General features: G+C 48.0%; 1 protein-coding gene across 13 annotated transcripts; it reads right to left on the reverse strand.

Annotated features, from left to right (window-relative positions):
* Positions 1-1,020: 1,020 nt before the first annotated feature.
* LOC148142775 (uncharacterized) lies at positions 1,021-17,043 on the reverse strand. Of its 13 annotated transcripts, none has more exons than XM_087973839.1 (4): positions 16,325-17,043; positions 7,084-8,877; positions 4,005-4,947; positions 1,021-2,643 (listed from the first exon to the last, which is right to left on the reverse strand). In XM_087973839.1, the coding sequence occupies exon 2, from the start codon at positions 8,482-8,484 to the stop codon at positions 7,669-7,671; it is 816 nt and encodes a 271-aa protein (XP_087829965.1). In that variant the 5' UTR covers positions 8,485-8,877; positions 16,325-17,043; the 3' UTR covers positions 1,021-2,643; positions 4,005-4,947; positions 7,084-7,668. The 13 variants fall into 13 exon arrangements, with proteins under 13 accessions (XP_087829965.1, XP_087829970.1, XP_087829962.1 ...); XM_087973844.1 differs by lacking the exon at positions 16,325-17,043 and adding an exon at positions 10,061-10,176 and having other exon boundaries at positions 8,532-8,877; XM_087973836.1 differs by lacking the exon at positions 16,325-17,043 and adding an exon at positions 10,061-10,176.
* Positions 17,044-19,491: the final 2,448 nt, after the last annotated feature.

Genomic DNA, 19,491 nt, shown 5'->3' on the forward strand with positions numbered 1-19,491 from the left:
ATAAGTTCCACCCAGTACGCTCCAATGCATGTTGTATAACTGCTCAATTGTTTTTAGTGGCCAAGCAGAGGCTGATAGCCAAGTTCGGAACCCATGAGGATGGTCTCAACAGGGACCTTGGGTCACTCCACTACATTATACACTCACACGCTCTCTTACATACACATGGTCTCTCAGACACACACATACAAACACACCCCACACACGCCTTCTCAGAGGCTTATACTCCATCACACAAACGTTACCAAGCATGCACACTTGCAAACACATACACATGGGTCTATGTGGTGAATTTGCATTTGCAGATACATTCGATGTGCGCTTTGAGCAGAAATCGGCAGGTAGTCAATCCATGTATTATTTTATAAATTCCTACTTTGATAATAGAACCATTCTGATTCAAGATTTGGATACAGACACACTCAAACTTCACACCTTTCATACATTGTGAGAGCTGAGATGTCACCTATTTTTATAAAACCTTAAGTCATCTCGAGACTGACTTAAAAAATATTCTGGGATTTATACATTAATGAAGCAAAACCTGCAACCCATTCTAAAAGATGAAAGACTTAACAGCAATCCAGGTTTTTTTCAATATATCATTTCTGTTGCATGATACTGTGATCTTTTGCTTTAAATTCTGTGTCTTATGATCCTGCTCCACAGCTACCTAATGAAGGAGCAGTGCTCTGGAAGCTAGTGCATCCAAATAAACCTGTTGGACTATAACCTGGTGCTTTTTAACTTTACCCACCCCAGTTCAACACCGGCCCCTCCACATCGTTTCTAGTGAACTCGGCCCACACCCTTTACTGCTGCCAGTAAACTTTACAATGCTGATGAAATGGTGCAGTACCTGCACTCCTGAAAAACTTACAATTTCTAACGATAGTAGCTACTCATTCACTACTCCATCTGATACACGACATTGGAAACTTAGTGCAGGAGGCTGAAAGAAATGAGCAGCTTTAAAACAAAAACCATTTGGAGCTCAAAGCTTTCAATGAGAGGCTGAACCCGACGTTAAGTTCAGGTAAACTTTACTGTGACCAACTTTGTTACAGCTTCAGATTCCCCCCAGCAAAAAGGCATAGAAAAAGTAGTTCTTTTTAAAAAACAGCTCAAGGTCAAAGCGCACACACTCTCCACACCCAACACCACCACCAACCCGTTGCTCCTTCAATCCTCCTGCAATGGCGTGTGAACTCGCTGGTGGCTCCGCAGGTTGAAGAAGCGTGTGAAACCCTTCCCACACTGAGAGCAAGTGAAGGGCTTCTCGCCCGTGTGGACCCGCTGGTGGTTCAGCAGGTTGGAGGAATTGCTAAAAGCCTTCCCGCACACGGTGCAGGGGAACAGCCTCTCCCCCGTGTGGACCCGCTGATGGGTCAGCAGGTGGGAGGAACTGTTGAAGGCCTTCCCGCACTCTGGACAGCTGAAGGGTCTCTCCCCTGTGTGGACACGCCGGTGGGTCAGTAGGTTGGAGGAATTGCTGAAGGCTTTCCCTCACTCTAAGCAGCTGAAAGGCCTTTCACCCGTGTGGACCCGTTGGTGGTTCAGCCTGTAGGAGGAACTGCTGAAGGCCTTCCCACACTCGGGGCAGCTGAAGGGCCTTTCCCCGGTGTGGACCCGCCGGTGGGCCAGCAAGGCAGAGGAATAGCTGAAGGCCTTCCCACACTCGGGACAGGAGAACGGCCTCTCCCCCGTGTGGACCCGCTGGTGCTTCAGCAGGTCAGAGGATTTGCTGAAGGCCTTCCCGCAGTTGGGACAGCTGAAGGGCCTTTCCCCTGTGTGGACCCGCCGGTGGGTCAGCAGGGCAGAGGAATCACCGAAGGCCTGTCCGCAGTCAGGGCAGGAGAATGGCCTCTTCTCTGTGTGGACCCGCTGGTGCTTCAGGAGGTCGGAGGAATTGCTGAAGGCCTTCCTACACTCGGAGCAGCTGAAGGGTCTCTCCCCCGCCTGGACCCGCTTGTGGGTCAGCAGGGTGGTGGAACTGCTGAATGCCTTGCCGCACTCAGGGCAGCTGAATGGCCTCTCCCCTCTGTGGATCTGGTGGTGCTTTAGCAGGTCAGAGGATTTGCTGAAGGCCTTCCTACAGACTGGGCAGGAGAATGGCCTTTCCCCGGTGTGGCTGCGCTGATAAGTCTCTGGGGCAGACGGGGCATGAAAGCCTTTCCCACAGTTACCACACTTCCATGGTTTCTCCACAGGGCGGGATTCCTCCAGTTTCTCCATGGCTGAAGCTTCAGCTGTACGCAAACACTTGTACAGCCCCTCCCCACTGTGAATTCCTGTTTTCAGGCCGTATAGCTGTTACACGCTCCACGCTCAGTGCGCTGCAACAATAGGGTCTCTCATCTAGTCCCATTGATGCTGAAAAAGTACTCAAACAAGAACCAAAAAGTTTGTTTCCTTCTCACAGAATCATAGTTGAAAATTGTTGCGGTCCTGATGAATTGGGTGACTGTTAGACATTGATGTCAAAGTGAGGACTGCAGTCGCTGGAGAGTCAGAGACAAAAAGCGCAGCACTGGAAAAGCACAGCAGGTCAGGCAGCATCCGAGGTGCAGGAGAGTCAATGTTTCCGGCATAACGCTTATACCTGTTCATTTTGAAACTTCTGTCTTCAGATCTTCAAATACGCTGCAAAAAGAAATTATAAGATTCATCACTGTCAGTGCAGGGTAGAAATTCAGAACAAGCAATTCTACTTTCTGCAGAATATTCTTTTCTTATTTCACAAAATTGAAAACACCATCCCACTCTCACCCCCTCTGTTCTCACTCTGCTCTAATCAATTCTTACGGGGCAACCAACAAGGTGACTTTGTCACTGTATAAGTTCAAAATTAATATGAAAGAAGTCTTCGATAAGCTGTTGGCACTTAGAAGTTGACAAGGCACTGGGACTTGATGAAATATATCCAAGGATCTTGAAGAAAGGGACGACAGAAATTGTGGGAGCATTCGACATAATTCAACAGTCTTCCATGGAATTGGAGGAAGTGACTGGAAAACTGTAAACACTTTAGCCTTGTTTAAGAAAGGTTGTAAAGATATACTCAGCAATTAGAGGGCAGCCAGTTTAAATTTGGTGGAAAAGCAGAAATAGTTATTCTGGTCAAAATTTGTAGTCACATGGAGAAAGGTGGATTAAGAAGAGCCAGCGTGGGATTGCTGAAGGGGACATTGCATTTAATTAACTTGATGGTGTTTTTTGCAGAAGTTACAGGCTTGACGAGGATAACACCTCAGCTCTCCTCTTTGTTATCCATCCTGGCTGTCCTCGGGAGTCTGGTACACCTACAGCCTTGACGTAATGCTGAATTTGAGGGGATTAAAGCACTAAAGTGTGACTTCAAATTACTTGGCTTCACGGGTTTTGCTATCATATCTCTCCCATAAACGCTGACAGAACAGGCTGTGTGCAGGAGTCTGCTGGGCACCATCTTCATTAATCAAAAGGGAAAGAGCTATTGGTTCAGCACCTCAGTAAATCTTGAGGCAGTCTTAGCTCCTATGCACATGTTGGGATACATGTAAGGAGATGTTTATATTTTGCTTCTGTACTTAGAATTCAGAAATTGAAGCCAGTGTACATTTTAAAAATATTCAAGATTAAAAGTACAGAGGAGATCAATATTATACAACAATCCAACAACCCCGTCCCAAGACAACAGGCGCCTGACCCTCACAAAGCTGGCGGCCGGTTGCCCGGGCAACCCGAGAGCTTCTTCGCCGGTGAAGTAAACACTGAGCCTGTGGGGCTTCTATTGGAGGCCTGAGCCTCCCCCTAGGAGTTTATAAACTCCCCAGTCTCCCTCCTCCCGCGGTTCCCAATCCTACCCTGTCTCACTGTCTCCTCTCCCCGGGGGCAGGAGCCAGGTCTTGGCGCTCGGGCCTGGCGACCTTCCCGGGATGTTCCTGAAACCTGGTCCTGTTCTGAAGGAGAATCCCCGGACCCGAAACACCTCCTCACATTCCTCCCGACACGAGCTGCCGGACCTGCTCAGCTTTTCCAGCGGCTCCTGTTCTTGTTCCTTCAGCCGCCGGCGCCATTCCTCTCCCACACTCAGTCACACTGTCTTTGTCCCATTGCACATGCGCCAACGCAGGGGGCGGGTCCCTCCTGGTGACGTCATCACCGCCGAAGTGGCGCGGTCGGAGGAGTCCTCCAAGAATTCGGTGACAATAGGGGCGGGGCGATCGCTTTCCCCGCCCCCAGCCACTTGCAAGGTGAGTTCCTTTTAAGTTTGAACGTATTTTCTTTCAATTTTCAGAAATGTTATTCCAGACTTCTGGAAGGCTGAAGCATTGAGAAACTTTCAGACATAAACAAACGGATATGAATAAATTTCATAAAAATAGGTAAGGTAAATTGCGAAATAAACCCAGCACAAAATATCAAAAAGAATAGCAAGAGCTTGTATTGGAATGCTGAAGGGAACAGAATCGCTGAAGTAAATGTTGGTCCCTTGGAAGGTGAAACCGCTGAGTTAATGGGGGAACACTGAAATAGCAAAGCTGCTAAATCAAAACTTTCCTCAGCTTTCACATTGGAGGACAGCAATACTATCCCTATTGGAACAGGCAAGTCAGAGGCTGTAGAAAGGGTAGAACTTAAACAATCAACGTCGATAGGTACACTATCGGGATTGAGGGCGGACAGGTCCCCTGGGCCTAATGGCCCATATTCTAATGTACTAAAGGCAGTGGATACGTTAGTTACAATATTCCAAAATTCCTTGGACACAAGAAAGATTTATTGAGTTTATTTAAGACTGAGATAGGTAGATTCTTGATTGTCAAGGTGATCAAAGGTTATGAAGAGAAAGCGCCAGAAAGGAGTTGACTTCAGCCATGATTGGGTGACGGAGCAGACTTGCTGGGCTGAATGGCCTCTGATATCTTATGAATCCACTGGAGTGGAAAAATACTAATGTAACACCTGTATTCAAAAAGGGAGAGAAGCAATACGAGAGAAATTGCAGACCAGTTAGTTCAACAGCTGTTAATGGGAAGTTGTTAGAATCAATTATCAAGGAAGCAATATCAGGATGTTTGGAAAGTCAAAACTCTTTAGATAGCTCCTTTCAAACTACTACCGTTAAGAAGGTCAAGAGCAGCAGTTACATGGGAGACCATTACCTGCAAGTTCTGTTCAAAGACACTCACTATTGGAGCAGCACACTCATCTCAACATACAGAGATTACAAAGATAAAGATGGGAGAAACCATTGGAGAGATTTGAAGACTAAAATGAGAATTTTAAAATTTGGTTGTTGCTTGAATGGGCACAAGCACAGGTCAGTGGACACATGAGCCACAGAGGAATGAGAATTGTTGCCATGATACAAGAGCAAAGTCTTAGATGATTTCAAGTTTACAGAAGGGCAAATGCGTAAAATTATTGATTGCAGCAGTGAAGTAGTCAAGCCTGGAGGTAAGGAAGGGACCAAAGATGATTCCGGCAGCAGCAGCTACTTTGGGAATGGGACAGGCTCGAATGAGATGACAGAGGCGGATACAGGAGGCTTTGTGCTGGCACAGGTCAGAAGCTCCTCTCAGAATCCAATGCAGCAAGTTATGAACAGCCTGGCTGAATCTGAGAGTTATAAGGGAGAGAATGGAGGCTGAGGAATGAAGATGGATGCAAAAACTGGAAACCAGTGGCTTCATTCTTCCCAGTGTTTAATTGGAGTGGATCCATCAATATGAAGAATTTCAGCAACCAGATTGGACCATGAAACTGGTGAGTTTTGAGAAGGTTTGTAGCTCAGGGTGAGGTTCTGGATGTTTGCTCGCTGAGCTGAAAGGTTCATTTTCCATCACTATACTAGGTAACATCTGCAGTGAGCCTCCAGATGAAGCACCAGTGGTGTAGCCCACTTTCTATTTAGATGTTTGGGTTGGTGATGTCATTTCCTGTGGCGGCATCATTTCGTATGGCAATGTCATTTCCTGTTCTTTTTCGGGGGGGGGGGGTGTAAATGGGATCCAAGTCAATGTATTTGTTGATAGAATTCTGGTTGGAATGCTATGCTTCTAGGAATTCTCATGCGTGTCTCTGTTTGGCTTGTCCTGGGGTGGATGTGTTGTGCCAGTCGAAGTGGTGTCCTTCCTCATGCATCTGTAAGGATACTAGGGATAGTGGGTGATGTCTTTTTGTGGCTAGTTGATGTTCATATATCCTAGTGGCTAGTTTTCTGCCTGTTTGTCCAATGTAGGGAACACCACATCCATCCTCGGATAAGGGTCTGTTTCTGTGGTGTCTGACTTTAACTCTTCTTTTACTGGTCGTCACAACCATTTTCTTGCCTTCCCCAATACCCATCCAATTCATTGTTGTTTAAAATATCAGATGAACTCAGCCTTGAATGTATTCAGTGACCCCATACCTGCAGGAAGACATCCCCACTTCTGAACTCAGTTCCTCTTGCTAATATACCACTTGCCTTGCGCATTGCTTGCTGCACCTGTCTGACAACTGGCATTGATTGGTGTGGAAGAACATGTTGCTGGAAAAGCACAGCAGGTCAGGCAGCATCCAAGAAGCAGGAGAATCAGCCCAAAACGTCGATTCTCCTGCTCCTCTGATGCTGCCTGAACAGCTGTGCTTTTCCAGCAACACTCTCAACTCTGATCTCCAGCATCTGCAGACCTCAATTTCTCCTGGTGTGAAAAAACGCTGAGACCTCTTTGTCCATCCACACAACATTCCTGATGAAGGGCTTGTGCCTGAAACATCAACTCTCCTGCTCCTCGGATGCTGTCTGACCTGCTGTGCTTCCAGTGCCACATTTTTTTACTCTGATCTCCAGCTTCTGCCATCCCAATATATGATCATTTAAACAATGTTTTGTGCTGTTTTCTTTTTCCACAACACCGGCTATAACTTCACACTGAGGTAATACATTTGCCATGTGTTTGCCAATTGAGACACAGACTTGGACCAACTTTTCCAGTCTGTCCCCTCCCTGGATTCCCTCCCTTTGCTTTTAGTTGCTTCAAGTCACAAATTGAATCCCAGCATGAAAAAAAAGAGAGTAGAAGAGGGGGAGAGAAGAGAGATCGCTGTGCTCACAGATGTTGGACAGAGGAAGTTCCAGTCTGTGGTGAATCTCAATCTTCATTCATAGAGAGAAGCAGCAGCAGCTTGAGAAGCTAATGGTCCACCTTCAGACAATAGAGAGGCTGTGTTTAACAAGAACACTAGACTCCTACCGGTCCTCCAGTACTCCTCATTGGTCCATCAAAACAACATAGCGCCGTTTTTGCGGACAGCTACAAGCATGCGCGGTGTTTTTGCTGACACTGAGGAGCATGCGTAGTAGACTCTGTGGAGATGGAGTTACTGACAGTTTCTAACTATCCAAAGGCCAATGGGAGAAAAAAAAGATAGAGCCACACTGCTGTAGGTCTGGAGTCAGTCATGCGTAAGCCAGACCAGGGAAACAATGCAGCTGGGACGGCTGAGTGAATCCTTTCCCCTAACAACAGTTTCCTTCCCTAAAAAGGACATGAGTCAGTCAGATGGGGGTTTTCTTTGCCCCGAAAAATGGTTTCATCGTTAAATACTGAACTCCAGGTTTCTGATCGAATTCCAATTCCGTCATCTCCCGCGGCAGGGTTCGCCGGAACTGGGTTGTTAGTCCAGTTGATAATGGCACTAGGCTGTCATTCCTTCAACCCCCTGCGATGGCAAATGAACTCGCTGGTGCCTTCGCAGGAGGGAGGAGCAGGTGAAGGCCTTCCCGCACTCGAGGTAACTGAAGGGCCTCTCCCCTGTGTGGACCCGCCGGTGGGTCTGGAGATTAGAGGAATCGCTGAAGGCCTTCCCGCACTCAGGACAACTGAAGGGCCGCTCCCCCGTGTGGACCCGCCGGTGGGTCTGGAGATTGGAGGAATCGCTAAAGCCCTTCCCGCAGTCGGGGCACCCGAAAGGCCACTCCCCCGTGTGGACCAGCTGATGTCTCAGCAGGGCAGAGGAATCACTGAAAGCTTTCCAGCACTCGGGGCAGCTGAACGGCCTCTCCCCGGTGTGGAGCAGCTGGTGCTTCCGCAAGGTGCCCACTTGACTGAATCCCTTCCCACACTCGGGACAGCTGAAGGGCCTTTCCCGCGTGTGGACACGCCGGTGGGTCAGAAGGTGGGAGGAATTGCTGAAGGCCTTCCCGCATTCTTGGCAGGGGAATGGCCTCTCTCCTGTGTGGACCCGCTGGTGGGTCAGCAGGATGGAGGCCCGGGTAAAGCCCTTCCCACACTCGGGACACCTGAAGGGCCTCTCCCCTGTGTGGCGCCGCTGGTGCCTCAGCATGGAGGCGGCCTGGGTAAAGCCCTTCCTGCACTCGGTGCAGGAGAATGGCCTTTCCCTGGTGTGACTGCGCTGATGAATCTCCAGGGCCGACGGGACACGGACGCCTTTTCCACAGTCGCCACACTTCCACGGTTTCTCCACAGAGTGAGATTCCTCAGGATTCTCCATGGCCAAAGCTTCAGCTGCACACAAACACGTGTATAGCCTCTCCCCACCGTGAATTCCTCGTTCCAGGCCGTATCACTCTTCCAGGCTCCACATTCAGTGCGGTTCAACAGTGGGTCTCTCATCCAGTCCCACTGATGCTGAAAATGTACTGAAACAGGAACCAAAAAGCTTTGTTCCTTCTCACAGAATCTAAGTTGAAAATTGCTGAGGTCCTAATGGATTGAGTGACTGTCAGATATTGATGTCAAAGCGAGGATTGCAGATGCCGTACAGTGAGTCGAGAAGTGTGCTGGAAAAGCACATCAGGTCAGGCAGCACCTGAGGAGCAGGAGAGTTGATGTTTTGGGCATAAGCCCTTCATCTGTTGATTTGAAACTTCTATCTTCAAATACTCTGTAAAAAGAGATTACAAATGTCATCACTGTCAGTCCAGAATAGAAACTCAGAACAAGAAATTCTACTTTCTGCAGAATTTTCCACAAAATTGAAAGCACCATCCCACTCTCTCTCTCTGTTCTCACTCCCTTTTAACTAATTCTCCTGAAGGTACTGATTCAGGATCTAACTGGGGCAGAAAAGCAAAAATATCAAGACTGACATCTCTCTGAAGTTTGGATAACTCCACCTGAAAGTTAATATCTTCCACGACATTGGGATGCTGCTGCTGAGAGCGAACAGGTCTAATTTTGGGAAGCAAACAAAAATGTTAATTCAGGGTGAACCTGCCATGCAGCTTCTTGAGGAACAACCAGATACAAAATGGTTAACGCCCCCAGGAAGAGGGGAACAAAATGAGACATCAAGGCGTTAACACTGACACCAGAGAGAAACTGAACATACAGATGTGGCAAACATTAGTGGAAAGCCAGAGTCATAGAGATATACAGCACAGAAAATGACCCTTCAGCCAAAGTCTTCCAGATATCCCAAAATTAATCTAGTTGCATTTGCCAGCACTTGGCCCATATGCTTCTTAACCCTTTCTATTCATACACCAATCCAAATGTCTTTTACATACTGTAATTGTACCAACCTCCATCACTTCCTCTGGCAGCTCATTCCAAACATGCACCAGGTTCTGCGTGAAAAATTTGCCCCTTCTGATGCTTTTAAATGTCCACCCCACCCACCCTCACCCTAAACCTTGTTACTACCTCGTCCTGGACTCCCCTATCCCAGGTAAAAGACCTTGTCTATTTACCCGATCCACACCACTGATGATTTTATACAAGTCTATAAGGTCACCCCTCAGACACTGCCGCGCTCGGGAAAACAACCTATAGTTCCATCTTCACTCACACGGGTAATTAAGATTCATAGCGGAGTTTGTTCACTCCAGTTGCTAAAGTGAACAAATGTCCCTCCCTTCTCTCTCTCGCCCCCCGGATGAAGAGTTGCCCAGACGGAAAGAGTTTCACTCTGAAACTGACAGGGCCATTTCCGCGTTGTGACATCAATAATGATTCACAAGGGCGGACCGAGGCCAACACCCAGCCCCCGCACTGCGCCGGCTCCGGACGCCGGCGTGCGATTGACCCGCATTACGCCTGCTCCAGATGGCCGGCGTCCCACTGACCTGCATTACACGTGCTCCGGAGGGCCTGGATCCGGCTGGCCCTCGCTGCGCCCGCTCCGGACGGAAAGCGTCCGGCTGACCCTTACTGCGCCTGCTCGGATTGGATGGCGTCCGGCTGGCCCTCACTGCGCCTGCTCCGGTCGGACGGCGTCTGGCTGGCCCTCACTGCGCCTGCTCCGGACGGACGGCGTCCGGCTGGCCCTCACTGCGCCTGCTATGGATGGACGGCGTCCGGCTGGCCCTCACTGCGCCTGCTGCGGATGGCCGGCGTCCAGCTGACCCTCACTGCGCCTGCTGCGGTCGGTGTCAGACTGACCCGCATTACGTCCGCTCCGGACGGCCGGCGCTGCCCTGCACAGTTGGGAAAATCCCTTCCCTTCAACAAATCCCCATAGTGTGGAAGCAGGCAATTCGGCCCAACGAGTCCACACCGACCCTCCAAAGGGTAACCCACCCACACCCATTCCTCTACATTCACCCCCTGACTAATCCACCCGAGCCTGCACAACCCTGGCACTATGGGTAATTTAGCATTGTCCAGGTAAAGGTGGATTGGCAAAGTTAAAAATCACACAACGCCAGGTTATCATCCAACAGGTTTATTTGAAAGGAGTAGCATTTCGAGCGCTGCTCCTTCATGTGGTTGTGGAGAATAAGATCATAACGCATAGAATTTATGAAAAAACATGACAGTGCCCTGCCACTGAAATGATCTATTGAACAAACCTGGATTGTGTAATCTTTCATCTTTTAGAATGTGTTGCAGGTATCACAAATATGTAAATCCCACAATTTCCTGCAAGGCACCTTCGAGATAACTATGGTTTTATAACAAAAGATGACATCTTTCAGTCTGGGGGGATGGGGGGTTGGGGGAGGGGGGATGGGGGGTTGGGGGGGAGGGGGGATGGGGGGTTGGGGGTTGGGGGGAGGGGGGATGGGGGGTTGGGGGGGAGGGGGGATGGGGGGTTGGGGGGGAGGGGGGATGGGGGGTTGGGGGGGAGGAGAGTGGGGGGTTGGGGGGGAGGAGAGTGGGGGGTTGGGGGGGAGGAGAGTGGGGGGGTTGGGGAGGGAGGGGGGAATGGCAGAACTAGAGGGCATATGTTTAGGGTGAGAGAGGAAAGATATAAAAGAGACCTAAGGGGCAACCTTTTCACAAAGAGGGTGGTACATGTACGGAATGAGCTGCAAGAGGAAGAGGTGGAGGCTAGTACAATTGCAACATTTGAAAGGGATCTGGATGGAATATATGAATAGCAAGGGTTTAGAGGGATATGGGGTGGATGTGAGAAGGTAGGACTAGATGGGTTGGGATATCTAGTCGGCATGGACAAGTTGGATCGCAGGGTCTATTTCTGTGCTGTACATCTTTACGACTATTTCAGCTCAGACAATGCATGAAAGGTGTGAGATCAGAGTCTGTCTGTATCCTAACCTTGAGTCAGGCTGGTTCTATTTTCAAAAGTTGAATTTACATAATACTACATGTATTGACTGCCTGGAGATTGTTCATTTTAGGAGCAAAATAGAATGTATCGGCAAATATAATGTTGCAAATACAAATTCACTGCAATGGACTTGTGTGTACACACACACACGCATGAGAGAAATAAAAAGTCTATTTCTGTGCTGCATATCACACAGACATTGAGACAACATGCTTTATTTCTGTGGTTGTAAATGTTGTTGTAAATTATAGCTGGGGACTAATAGTTAGATGTAAGGGACAGAATTCCTCAAAATAGGGCACTATAAGAATCCTGGGAGAACCCTATTCTGGTTTACTTACTAGTGAACAAACATTAAGCACGAGGATCTATTTATTTTTAATTTTGATTCGTTTTTCTTGTTTGATTCCCTGCTATGACAACGCTGTATCTGAATGGTTGACAGGCTGAGAGATGGTGGGTAGGGTCTCAATTGACCCAATGTTTTATTGTTCCAAATGGTGTAAAAATGGGTGTCAAAGCTTCAGCAGAAATCCAGCAGAGCTGACAGGCCAACATCTTACTCTAAGCGAACAGGGAGATCAACAGAGGAGAGAGAAATCAGGACCTGAAATCTGAGCTGACACCAGACTACCCTATGATCAATGCTTTGATTCGCAGTGCCAACCCTCTACCTTGACCTCGCTTCCCATTTGACTACCCCCTCAATATTCAGGATCCAATCCTTGTCATCCTGAAGCTGGGTTAGCCATGGGAAATGCAGGGTTATAGTTCCATAGTAATAAAAGCAGGAGTAGGCCATTTGTCCTGTCAGGCCTACTCTGCCATTCATTAAGATCATCGCAGCTCCTCCTCCCTGCATTGTCAAAGCTACCCTGAATTCACCAACCATGCAAAAACCCATCCAACTGTGTCTTCAATATACTGAAGTGGCCTTTACTGCTTCATTGGGCAGAGAATTCCATAGATTCTCTCCTAATCGGTGTTTGAAAGCTACTCCCCCTAATCTTGAGGTCTAGTCTCACCCAACAGCAGAAATGACTGGATAGGGAAGGGCTGCATCCCCAAAGTGCAATGAATTCCCACTTACCCCCAAAATCCCGGACGGACTCACTCACTCAGTTGTTTGCTCATAAATGAAAGATTTCACTGTTACAACTTCTGCTCCCAGTCAGGGCAAAACATCTTTGACAGCTGCTCTGAAAGTCCAATCTTCACAACCACACTTATGAATCATTCTCTTCTCACCTCAAATATGCACCGTCTAGTTTTGGACTGCACCATCCCGGGGAAAAGATCTTGGGTATTCACCCTATCCATGCCCGTTACAACGTCAATGCCCTCAGTCTCTGATGCTCCAGGGAAAATATCCCTGGCCTATTCTCCCTCTCCCAGTAGTTTAAACCCTCCACGTCTGGCAACAACCTTGTAAATCTTTTCCAACCTCTTTCAAAGTTTCACAACATCTTTTCTATATCAAGGAGACTAGAATTGAATGCAGTGTTCCAAAAGTGGCCCAACCAATTTCGTGGACAGCGGCCACATGACCTCCCAACTCCCATACTCAATGCTCTGACCAAGAAAGGAAAGCATACTGAATGCCTTCTTTACTATCGTAGCTACCTGAGACTCCACTTTCAAGGAATTATGAACCTGCACTCCAAGGTCTTTGTTCAGCAACACTCCCCTTAACTGTGTCAGTTCTGCCTGGATTGCTTGACCAAAATGCAACTCCTCACATTTGTCTAAATTAAACTCCATCTCCCACTCCTCAGCCCAATGACCCATCTGCTCAATTCCCATTTATAGAAAACTCTTATTCCCTAGAAGCTGAAAATCTTAATCCCACCTAATTCCTGCTGCATCTCATCCTGAAGGGTCTGGTTCATGCTGATACACAGGCCCACACTCTAATTGAAACATACAGAATACTGAATGGCATGGACAGACTGGATGTTGGGAAGATGTTTCCATTGGTAGGAGAGACAAGGACCTGAAGGCACAGCCTTAGAGTAAAGGGAAGGCCTTTTGGAACTGTGATAAGGAGAAACTCCTTCAACCAGAGAGTGGTGAATCTTTGGAATTCATTGCCACAGAAGGCTGTAAAGGACAGGTCATTGAGAATATTTAAGACGGAGGTAGACAGGTTCTTGAGTATCAAGGGGATCAAGGATTACGGGGAGAAAGCAGGAGAATGGGCCTGAGAAACTTATCAGCTGCGATTGTGTGCTATCAGCAGGCCTGATGGGCCGAATGGCCTAATTTCAGCTCCAATGTGTTATGGTCTCTTGCTGTCCTGGACACAGAGGGTGAGAATTGGGAGCAGGACTAGGACATTTGGTCTTTCGTGCCTGGACCAGTATTGCACAGATCATAACTGGATATGAATATACCTACATTTTGGTGGACAGACTGGGACATTTTTCATTGGAGCATAGGAGGTTGAGAGGTGACCTTACTGAGGTTGATTAAATCATGACAGATCTAGCTAACGAGAATGGCAGATGTCCTTTCCCTTGGGTGGGGGTTTCAAGATTAGGGAGCAAATTTTGAAGGAGAGAGGAGAAAGATTTGAAAAACATGAGGGACATTATTTTTCATTTTACAGAGAGTGGTTCGCGTGTGGAATGAATGTCCAGAGGAAGTGGTGCAGTTATAGCATTTAAAGGACATTTGGATAAGTATCTGAATAGGAAAGATTCAGAGGATATGGACCAAATACTGGTAGGTGGGACTAGTTTAGTTAGAGAACATAGTCAGCATGGACTAGTTGGACTGAAGGGGCTGTTTCTGTGCTGTCTGACACTGTAACTGTTCTATGCTGGTCTTGAAACCATTTTCTTAATATCCCCCATAAACATCCATTTCATTGTTGTTCAAAATATCAGATGAACTCAGCAGTGAATACGTTCAATGACCCCCCTAACAGAAGGAAGACATCCCCACTTCTGAACTCAATTCCTCTTGCTAATATACCACTTGCCTTGCTGATAACTTGCTGCACCTGTCCGACAACTGGCAGCGACTGGTGCAGAAGGACACTGAGGTCCCATTGTACATCTACACATCATTGTTGATGAAGGGCTTATGCCCAAAACATCAACTCTCATGCTGCCTGATTAGCTGTACTTTTAGGAGAAAGTGAGGACCGCAGATGCTGGAGATCAGAGCAGAAAATATGTTGGTGGAAAAGTGCAGCAAGTCAGGCAGCATCCAAGGAGCATGAGAATCGACGTTTCGGACATGAGCCCTTCTTCAGGAATGAGGAAAGTGTGGCAAGCAGGCTAAGATAAAAGGTGGGGAGGAGGGACTTGGGGGAGGGGCGTTGGAAATGCGATAGGTAGAAGGAGGTTAAGGTGAGGGTGATAGGCCGGAGTGGGTGTGGGGGCGGAGAGGTCAGGAAGAAGATTGCAGGTTAGGAAGGTGATGCTGGGTTTGAGGGTTGGGACTGAGACAAGGTGGGGGGAGGGGAAATGAGGAAACTGGAGAAATCGGAGGTCATCACTTGTGGTTGGAGGGTTCCTAGGCGGAAGATGAGGCGCTCTTCCTCCAGCTGTCATGTTGCCATGGTCTGGCGATGGAGGAGTCCAAGGACCTGCATGTCCTTGGTGGAGTGGGAGGGGGAGTTGAAGTGTTGAGCCACGGGGTGGTTGGGTTGGTTGGTCCGGGTGTCCTAGAGGTGTTCTCTGAAACGTTCTGCAAGTCGGCGGCCTGTCTCCCCAATGTAGAGGAGGCCACATCGGGTGCAGCGGATGCAGTAAATGATGTGTGTGGAGGTGCTGGTGAATTTGTGGTGGATATGGAAGGATCCCTTGGGGCCTTGGAGGGAACTAAGGGGGGGAAGGTGTGGGCTGAAAATGTGTTGCTGGAAAAGCACAGCAGGTCAGGCAGCATCCAAGGAGCAGGAGAATCGTTGTTTCGGGCATGAGCTCTTCTTCAGGAATCTGAAGGTGTGGGCGCAAGTTTTGCATTTCTTGCGGTTGCAGGGGAAGGTGCCGGGAGTGGAGGTTGGGTTGGTGGGGGCTGTGGACCTGACGAGGGAGTCACGGAGGGAGTGGTCTTTTCGGAACGTTGATAGGGGAGGGGAGGGAAACATATTCCTGGTGATGGGGTCCGTTTGGAGGTGGCAGAAATGACGACGGATGATATGATGTATATGGAGGTTGGTGGGGTGGTAGGTGAGGACCAGTGGGGTTCTGGCCTGCTGGCGATTGGAGGGACGGGGCTCAAGGCCAGAGGAGCGGGAAGTGGAGGAGATGCGGTGGAGAGCATTGTCGATCATGTCTGGGGGGAAATTGCAGTCTTTGAAGAAGGAGGCCATCTGGGTTGTTCGGTATTGGAACTGGTCCTCCTGGGAGCAGATGCAGTGGAGATGAAGAAATTGGGAATATGGGTGCAACTCTGATCCTCAGCATCTGCAATCCTCACTTTCTCCACATCCCAATGTATCACATTTAAAAACGCACCACCTTTCTGCTTTTCTTGCCACGGTAAAGGCTATAGCTTCACATTGAGGTACTGCATTTGCCATGTGTTTGCCAACTGAGACACAGACCTGGTCCAACATTTCCTGAGTCTGTCTCCACCCCAGAGAATCACTCCCTTTCCTTTCAGCTGCTGCAAATCAACACTATATGAACAGGGATATCGGCTGGGTGCTGGCAAGCGGGACTAGATTAGGTTGCAATATCTGGCCGACATGAACGAGTTGGACCGAAGGGTCTGTTTCCGTACTGTCCATCTCTATGACTATAATTGAACACCAAAATGAAAACTAAATGGAAAAGGGGGTGAGAAAAGAGAGTGCTGTATTCACAGATGTTGGACAGAAGAAGCAAGTTACAGTCTGGGCTGAAGCTCAATCTTCACAGCAGCTACAGAAGCTTATGGTCCTCCTTCTGCATTCAGACAATAGGGGTGCTCTAACTGGCAGGAGGACCAATCTCCATCCGGTCCTCCAGGCTTTACCATTGGTCCATCAAAAGGAAGTCGCGTGCCGGTCTTCGGACTTCGAGGAGCATGCGTACTACTTTGCTGACACCGGTGAGCATGCGCCTTCCTCGCTGACACCTCGGAGCATGCGCAGTGTGCGCTTTGGGGACTACTGTTAATGACGGATGGAAAGAATCTAAAGGCCAAAAGGAGAAAAAACGGCTGGAGCCACAATTTTATTTTTCCCTGTAGCTCGACGTTGTATTCTTTTTGCATTTTGTCTGGCTGCTCAACTTTTGTAAGTCTTTTCACCAGGGCAGATGAAGTTGTAAACTGGAGGGCATCGGTTTAAGATGAGGGGAGAAAGATTTAAAATGGTCCGAAGAAGCAACTTTTTCGCACAGAGGGTGGTGTGTGTACGGAATGAACTGCCAGACGAAGTGGTGGAGGCTGGTGCATTTACAATGTTTAATAGGAATCTGGATGGGTATATGAATAGGAAGGGTTTAGAGGGATATGGTTAGGTTCGGATATGATTAGATTAGATTAGATTCCCTGCAGTGTGGAAACTGGCCCTTCAGCCCAACCAATCCACACCAACCCTCCGAAGAGTAACCCACCCAGACCCATTTCTCTCTGACTAATGCACCTAACACTATGGGTAATTTAACATGGACTATTCACCTGGCCTGCACATTTTTGTACTGTGGGAGGAAACCAGAGCAATCTGAGGAAACCCACGCAGACACGGACAACATGCAAATTCCACACTGACAGTCACCAGAGCCTGGAATCGAACCTGGAACTTTGGTGCTGTGAAGCAGCAGTGCTAACTACTGAGCCACCGCGCCGTCATTCAAGTAAATTTCTCCCCGGGGGGAGGAGGGACAGTCAAGAGTCAACCATACTGCTACATGTAGGCCAGACTGGGTAAAGAATGCAGCTAGGACAACTGAGTGAATCCTTTTCCACAACGGCAATTTCCTTCCCTAAAAAGGATATGAGTGAATCAGATGTCTTTCCCCCCCTACCAATTCTGAACTCAATCCTTCTGACCGAATTCCAATTCCGCCATCTGCCGTGGCAGGAATTGAACCCATGAGTCCCCAGAACTGGGTTGATCGTCCAGTTGATAATGGCATTCAGCTGTCACTCCTTCAATTGCCCTGCGATGGCACATGAACTCACTGGTGCCTATGCAGGTGGGAGGAACTGGTGAAGCCCTTCTTGCACTGACAGCAGGTGAATGGCCTCTCCCTGGTGTGGATTCGCTGGCGTGTCCACAGGGTTGCACATCTGACTGAATCCATTCCCACACTCCGGGCAGGTGAATGGTCTCTCCCCAGTGTGGACCTGCTGGTGCGTTAGTAAGGTGGAAGAATCGACAAATCCTTCCTGCACACACAGGTGAACAGTCTCTGGTGGTGTGGTTTTGATCCCCCAAGCTGAGAATCATTAAAGTGCCTTTCACAGTCAGTGCCCTGAATCTTCCTCACTTGCGTATCTGTGTCTCAATGTTCTTCCTGCCACACCAGTATCCAAAATCTCTCACGCAGACAAAAACAAACATTTCTTCTCGATTGGTATGGGTGCTGATATTCTAGTCCCAATGAATCAAGTGGCTATGTCAAAAGTCGATGTATCATTTGCTTTCAGATTTCTTTCCGTATGTCTTCCTGCAAAAAAAAACAAATTGCAAAATAAGTGATCACGGTCAGTACAGTTAAAGAAACATAACATTGGTGGCAATTCTTGTAGATTGCCAGATGCCTGATGATCACATATTATCCAGGACACAAACCTGAAAACCCTCATGCAGCCAGATAGCCCTAAGTGTATATGGAGAACTTCCTAAAGGAGCCAATAGGAGCTACGGTGACAGGTACTGTCATTGGCCAGCTGCCTGGAATCACACAAGACTATTGTTCAGGAATGTAATATTAAACAAATTTAGCTTAAATCTTTCATCTTTTCAAAAGATGAATTAGTTTTGGTTCCTTCATATGTAAATCCCAGAACTTTTTAAAAAGTTACATTCTCAAGATAGCTTTAACAATAGATGCCATCTCAGGTCAGATAATGCATTGAAAGTATGAGGTTAAAGTCTGTGACCCAATATTTCTATCCTACCCATGCCCTTCATGATTTTATAATCCCTATAAGGTCACCCCTCAGCCTCCAATGCTCCAGGGAAAACAGCCCCAGACTTTTCAGCCTCTCAATATAGCTCAAATCCTCCAACCTTGGTTACATCCTTGTAAATCTTTTCTGAATCCTTTCAAGTTTTACAACATTCTTCCAATAGGAAGGAGACCAGAATTGCATGCAATATTCAAAAAGTGGCCTAACCAACATCCTGTACAGCCGCAACACGACCTCCCAACTCCTATACGGAATGCTCTGACCAAAAATGGAAGGCATACAAAACATGTTCTTCACTATCTTATCTACCTGTTTCAAAGGGAGACTCCCTTCCTCTGGGCAACATCTGGGAACAAAGCAATGTCTCCCTCTTTCCATTCCTTATCCTGGGGGGAGGGGGGGGGGGGGGGGGGGCTTGGACTCGCCCACACTGGGGAAACAGCATCAGTATTCACCCTATCCATACCACTCATGATTTTGTAACCTCTATAAAGGTCACCCCTCAACCTTTGATGCTTCAGAGAAAACCAGTCCCAGCCTATTCATCCTCTCTCTTTACCGCAAACCCTTCAACCCTGGCAACAGCCTTGTAAACTTTTTTCTGAATCGTTTAAGTGTTAAATCCTTCCCAAAGCAGAGAGACTGGAGCTGAACATAGTATTCCAGAAATGGCTTCATCAATTTGGGATATCTGGTCGGTAAGGACGTGTTGGACTGAAAGGTCTGTTTCTGTGCAGTGGAGTTTTATGGCTCTATGGTAGGGACATAACCCATGTCTATATTCCCCCCTCCATCCTGCCACTTGTTTGTGGTTCAAACTGTGGATCTCAGTTGGTCACCAGACTCTGACAATGTCCACATACCTTGAGGCATTTCTCACATAAGCTACCAGGATTGTAGCCGCAGTAA

The sequence above is a fragment of the Chiloscyllium plagiosum genome, unplaced genomic scaffold, assembly GCF_037043375.1.
Source record: "Chiloscyllium plagiosum isolate Xiang-an unplaced genomic scaffold, Cpla_swu_hap1 HiC_scaffold_27, whole genome shotgun sequence".
Lineage (NCBI taxonomy): Eukaryota > Metazoa > Chordata > Chondrichthyes > Orectolobiformes > Hemiscylliidae > Chiloscyllium > Chiloscyllium plagiosum.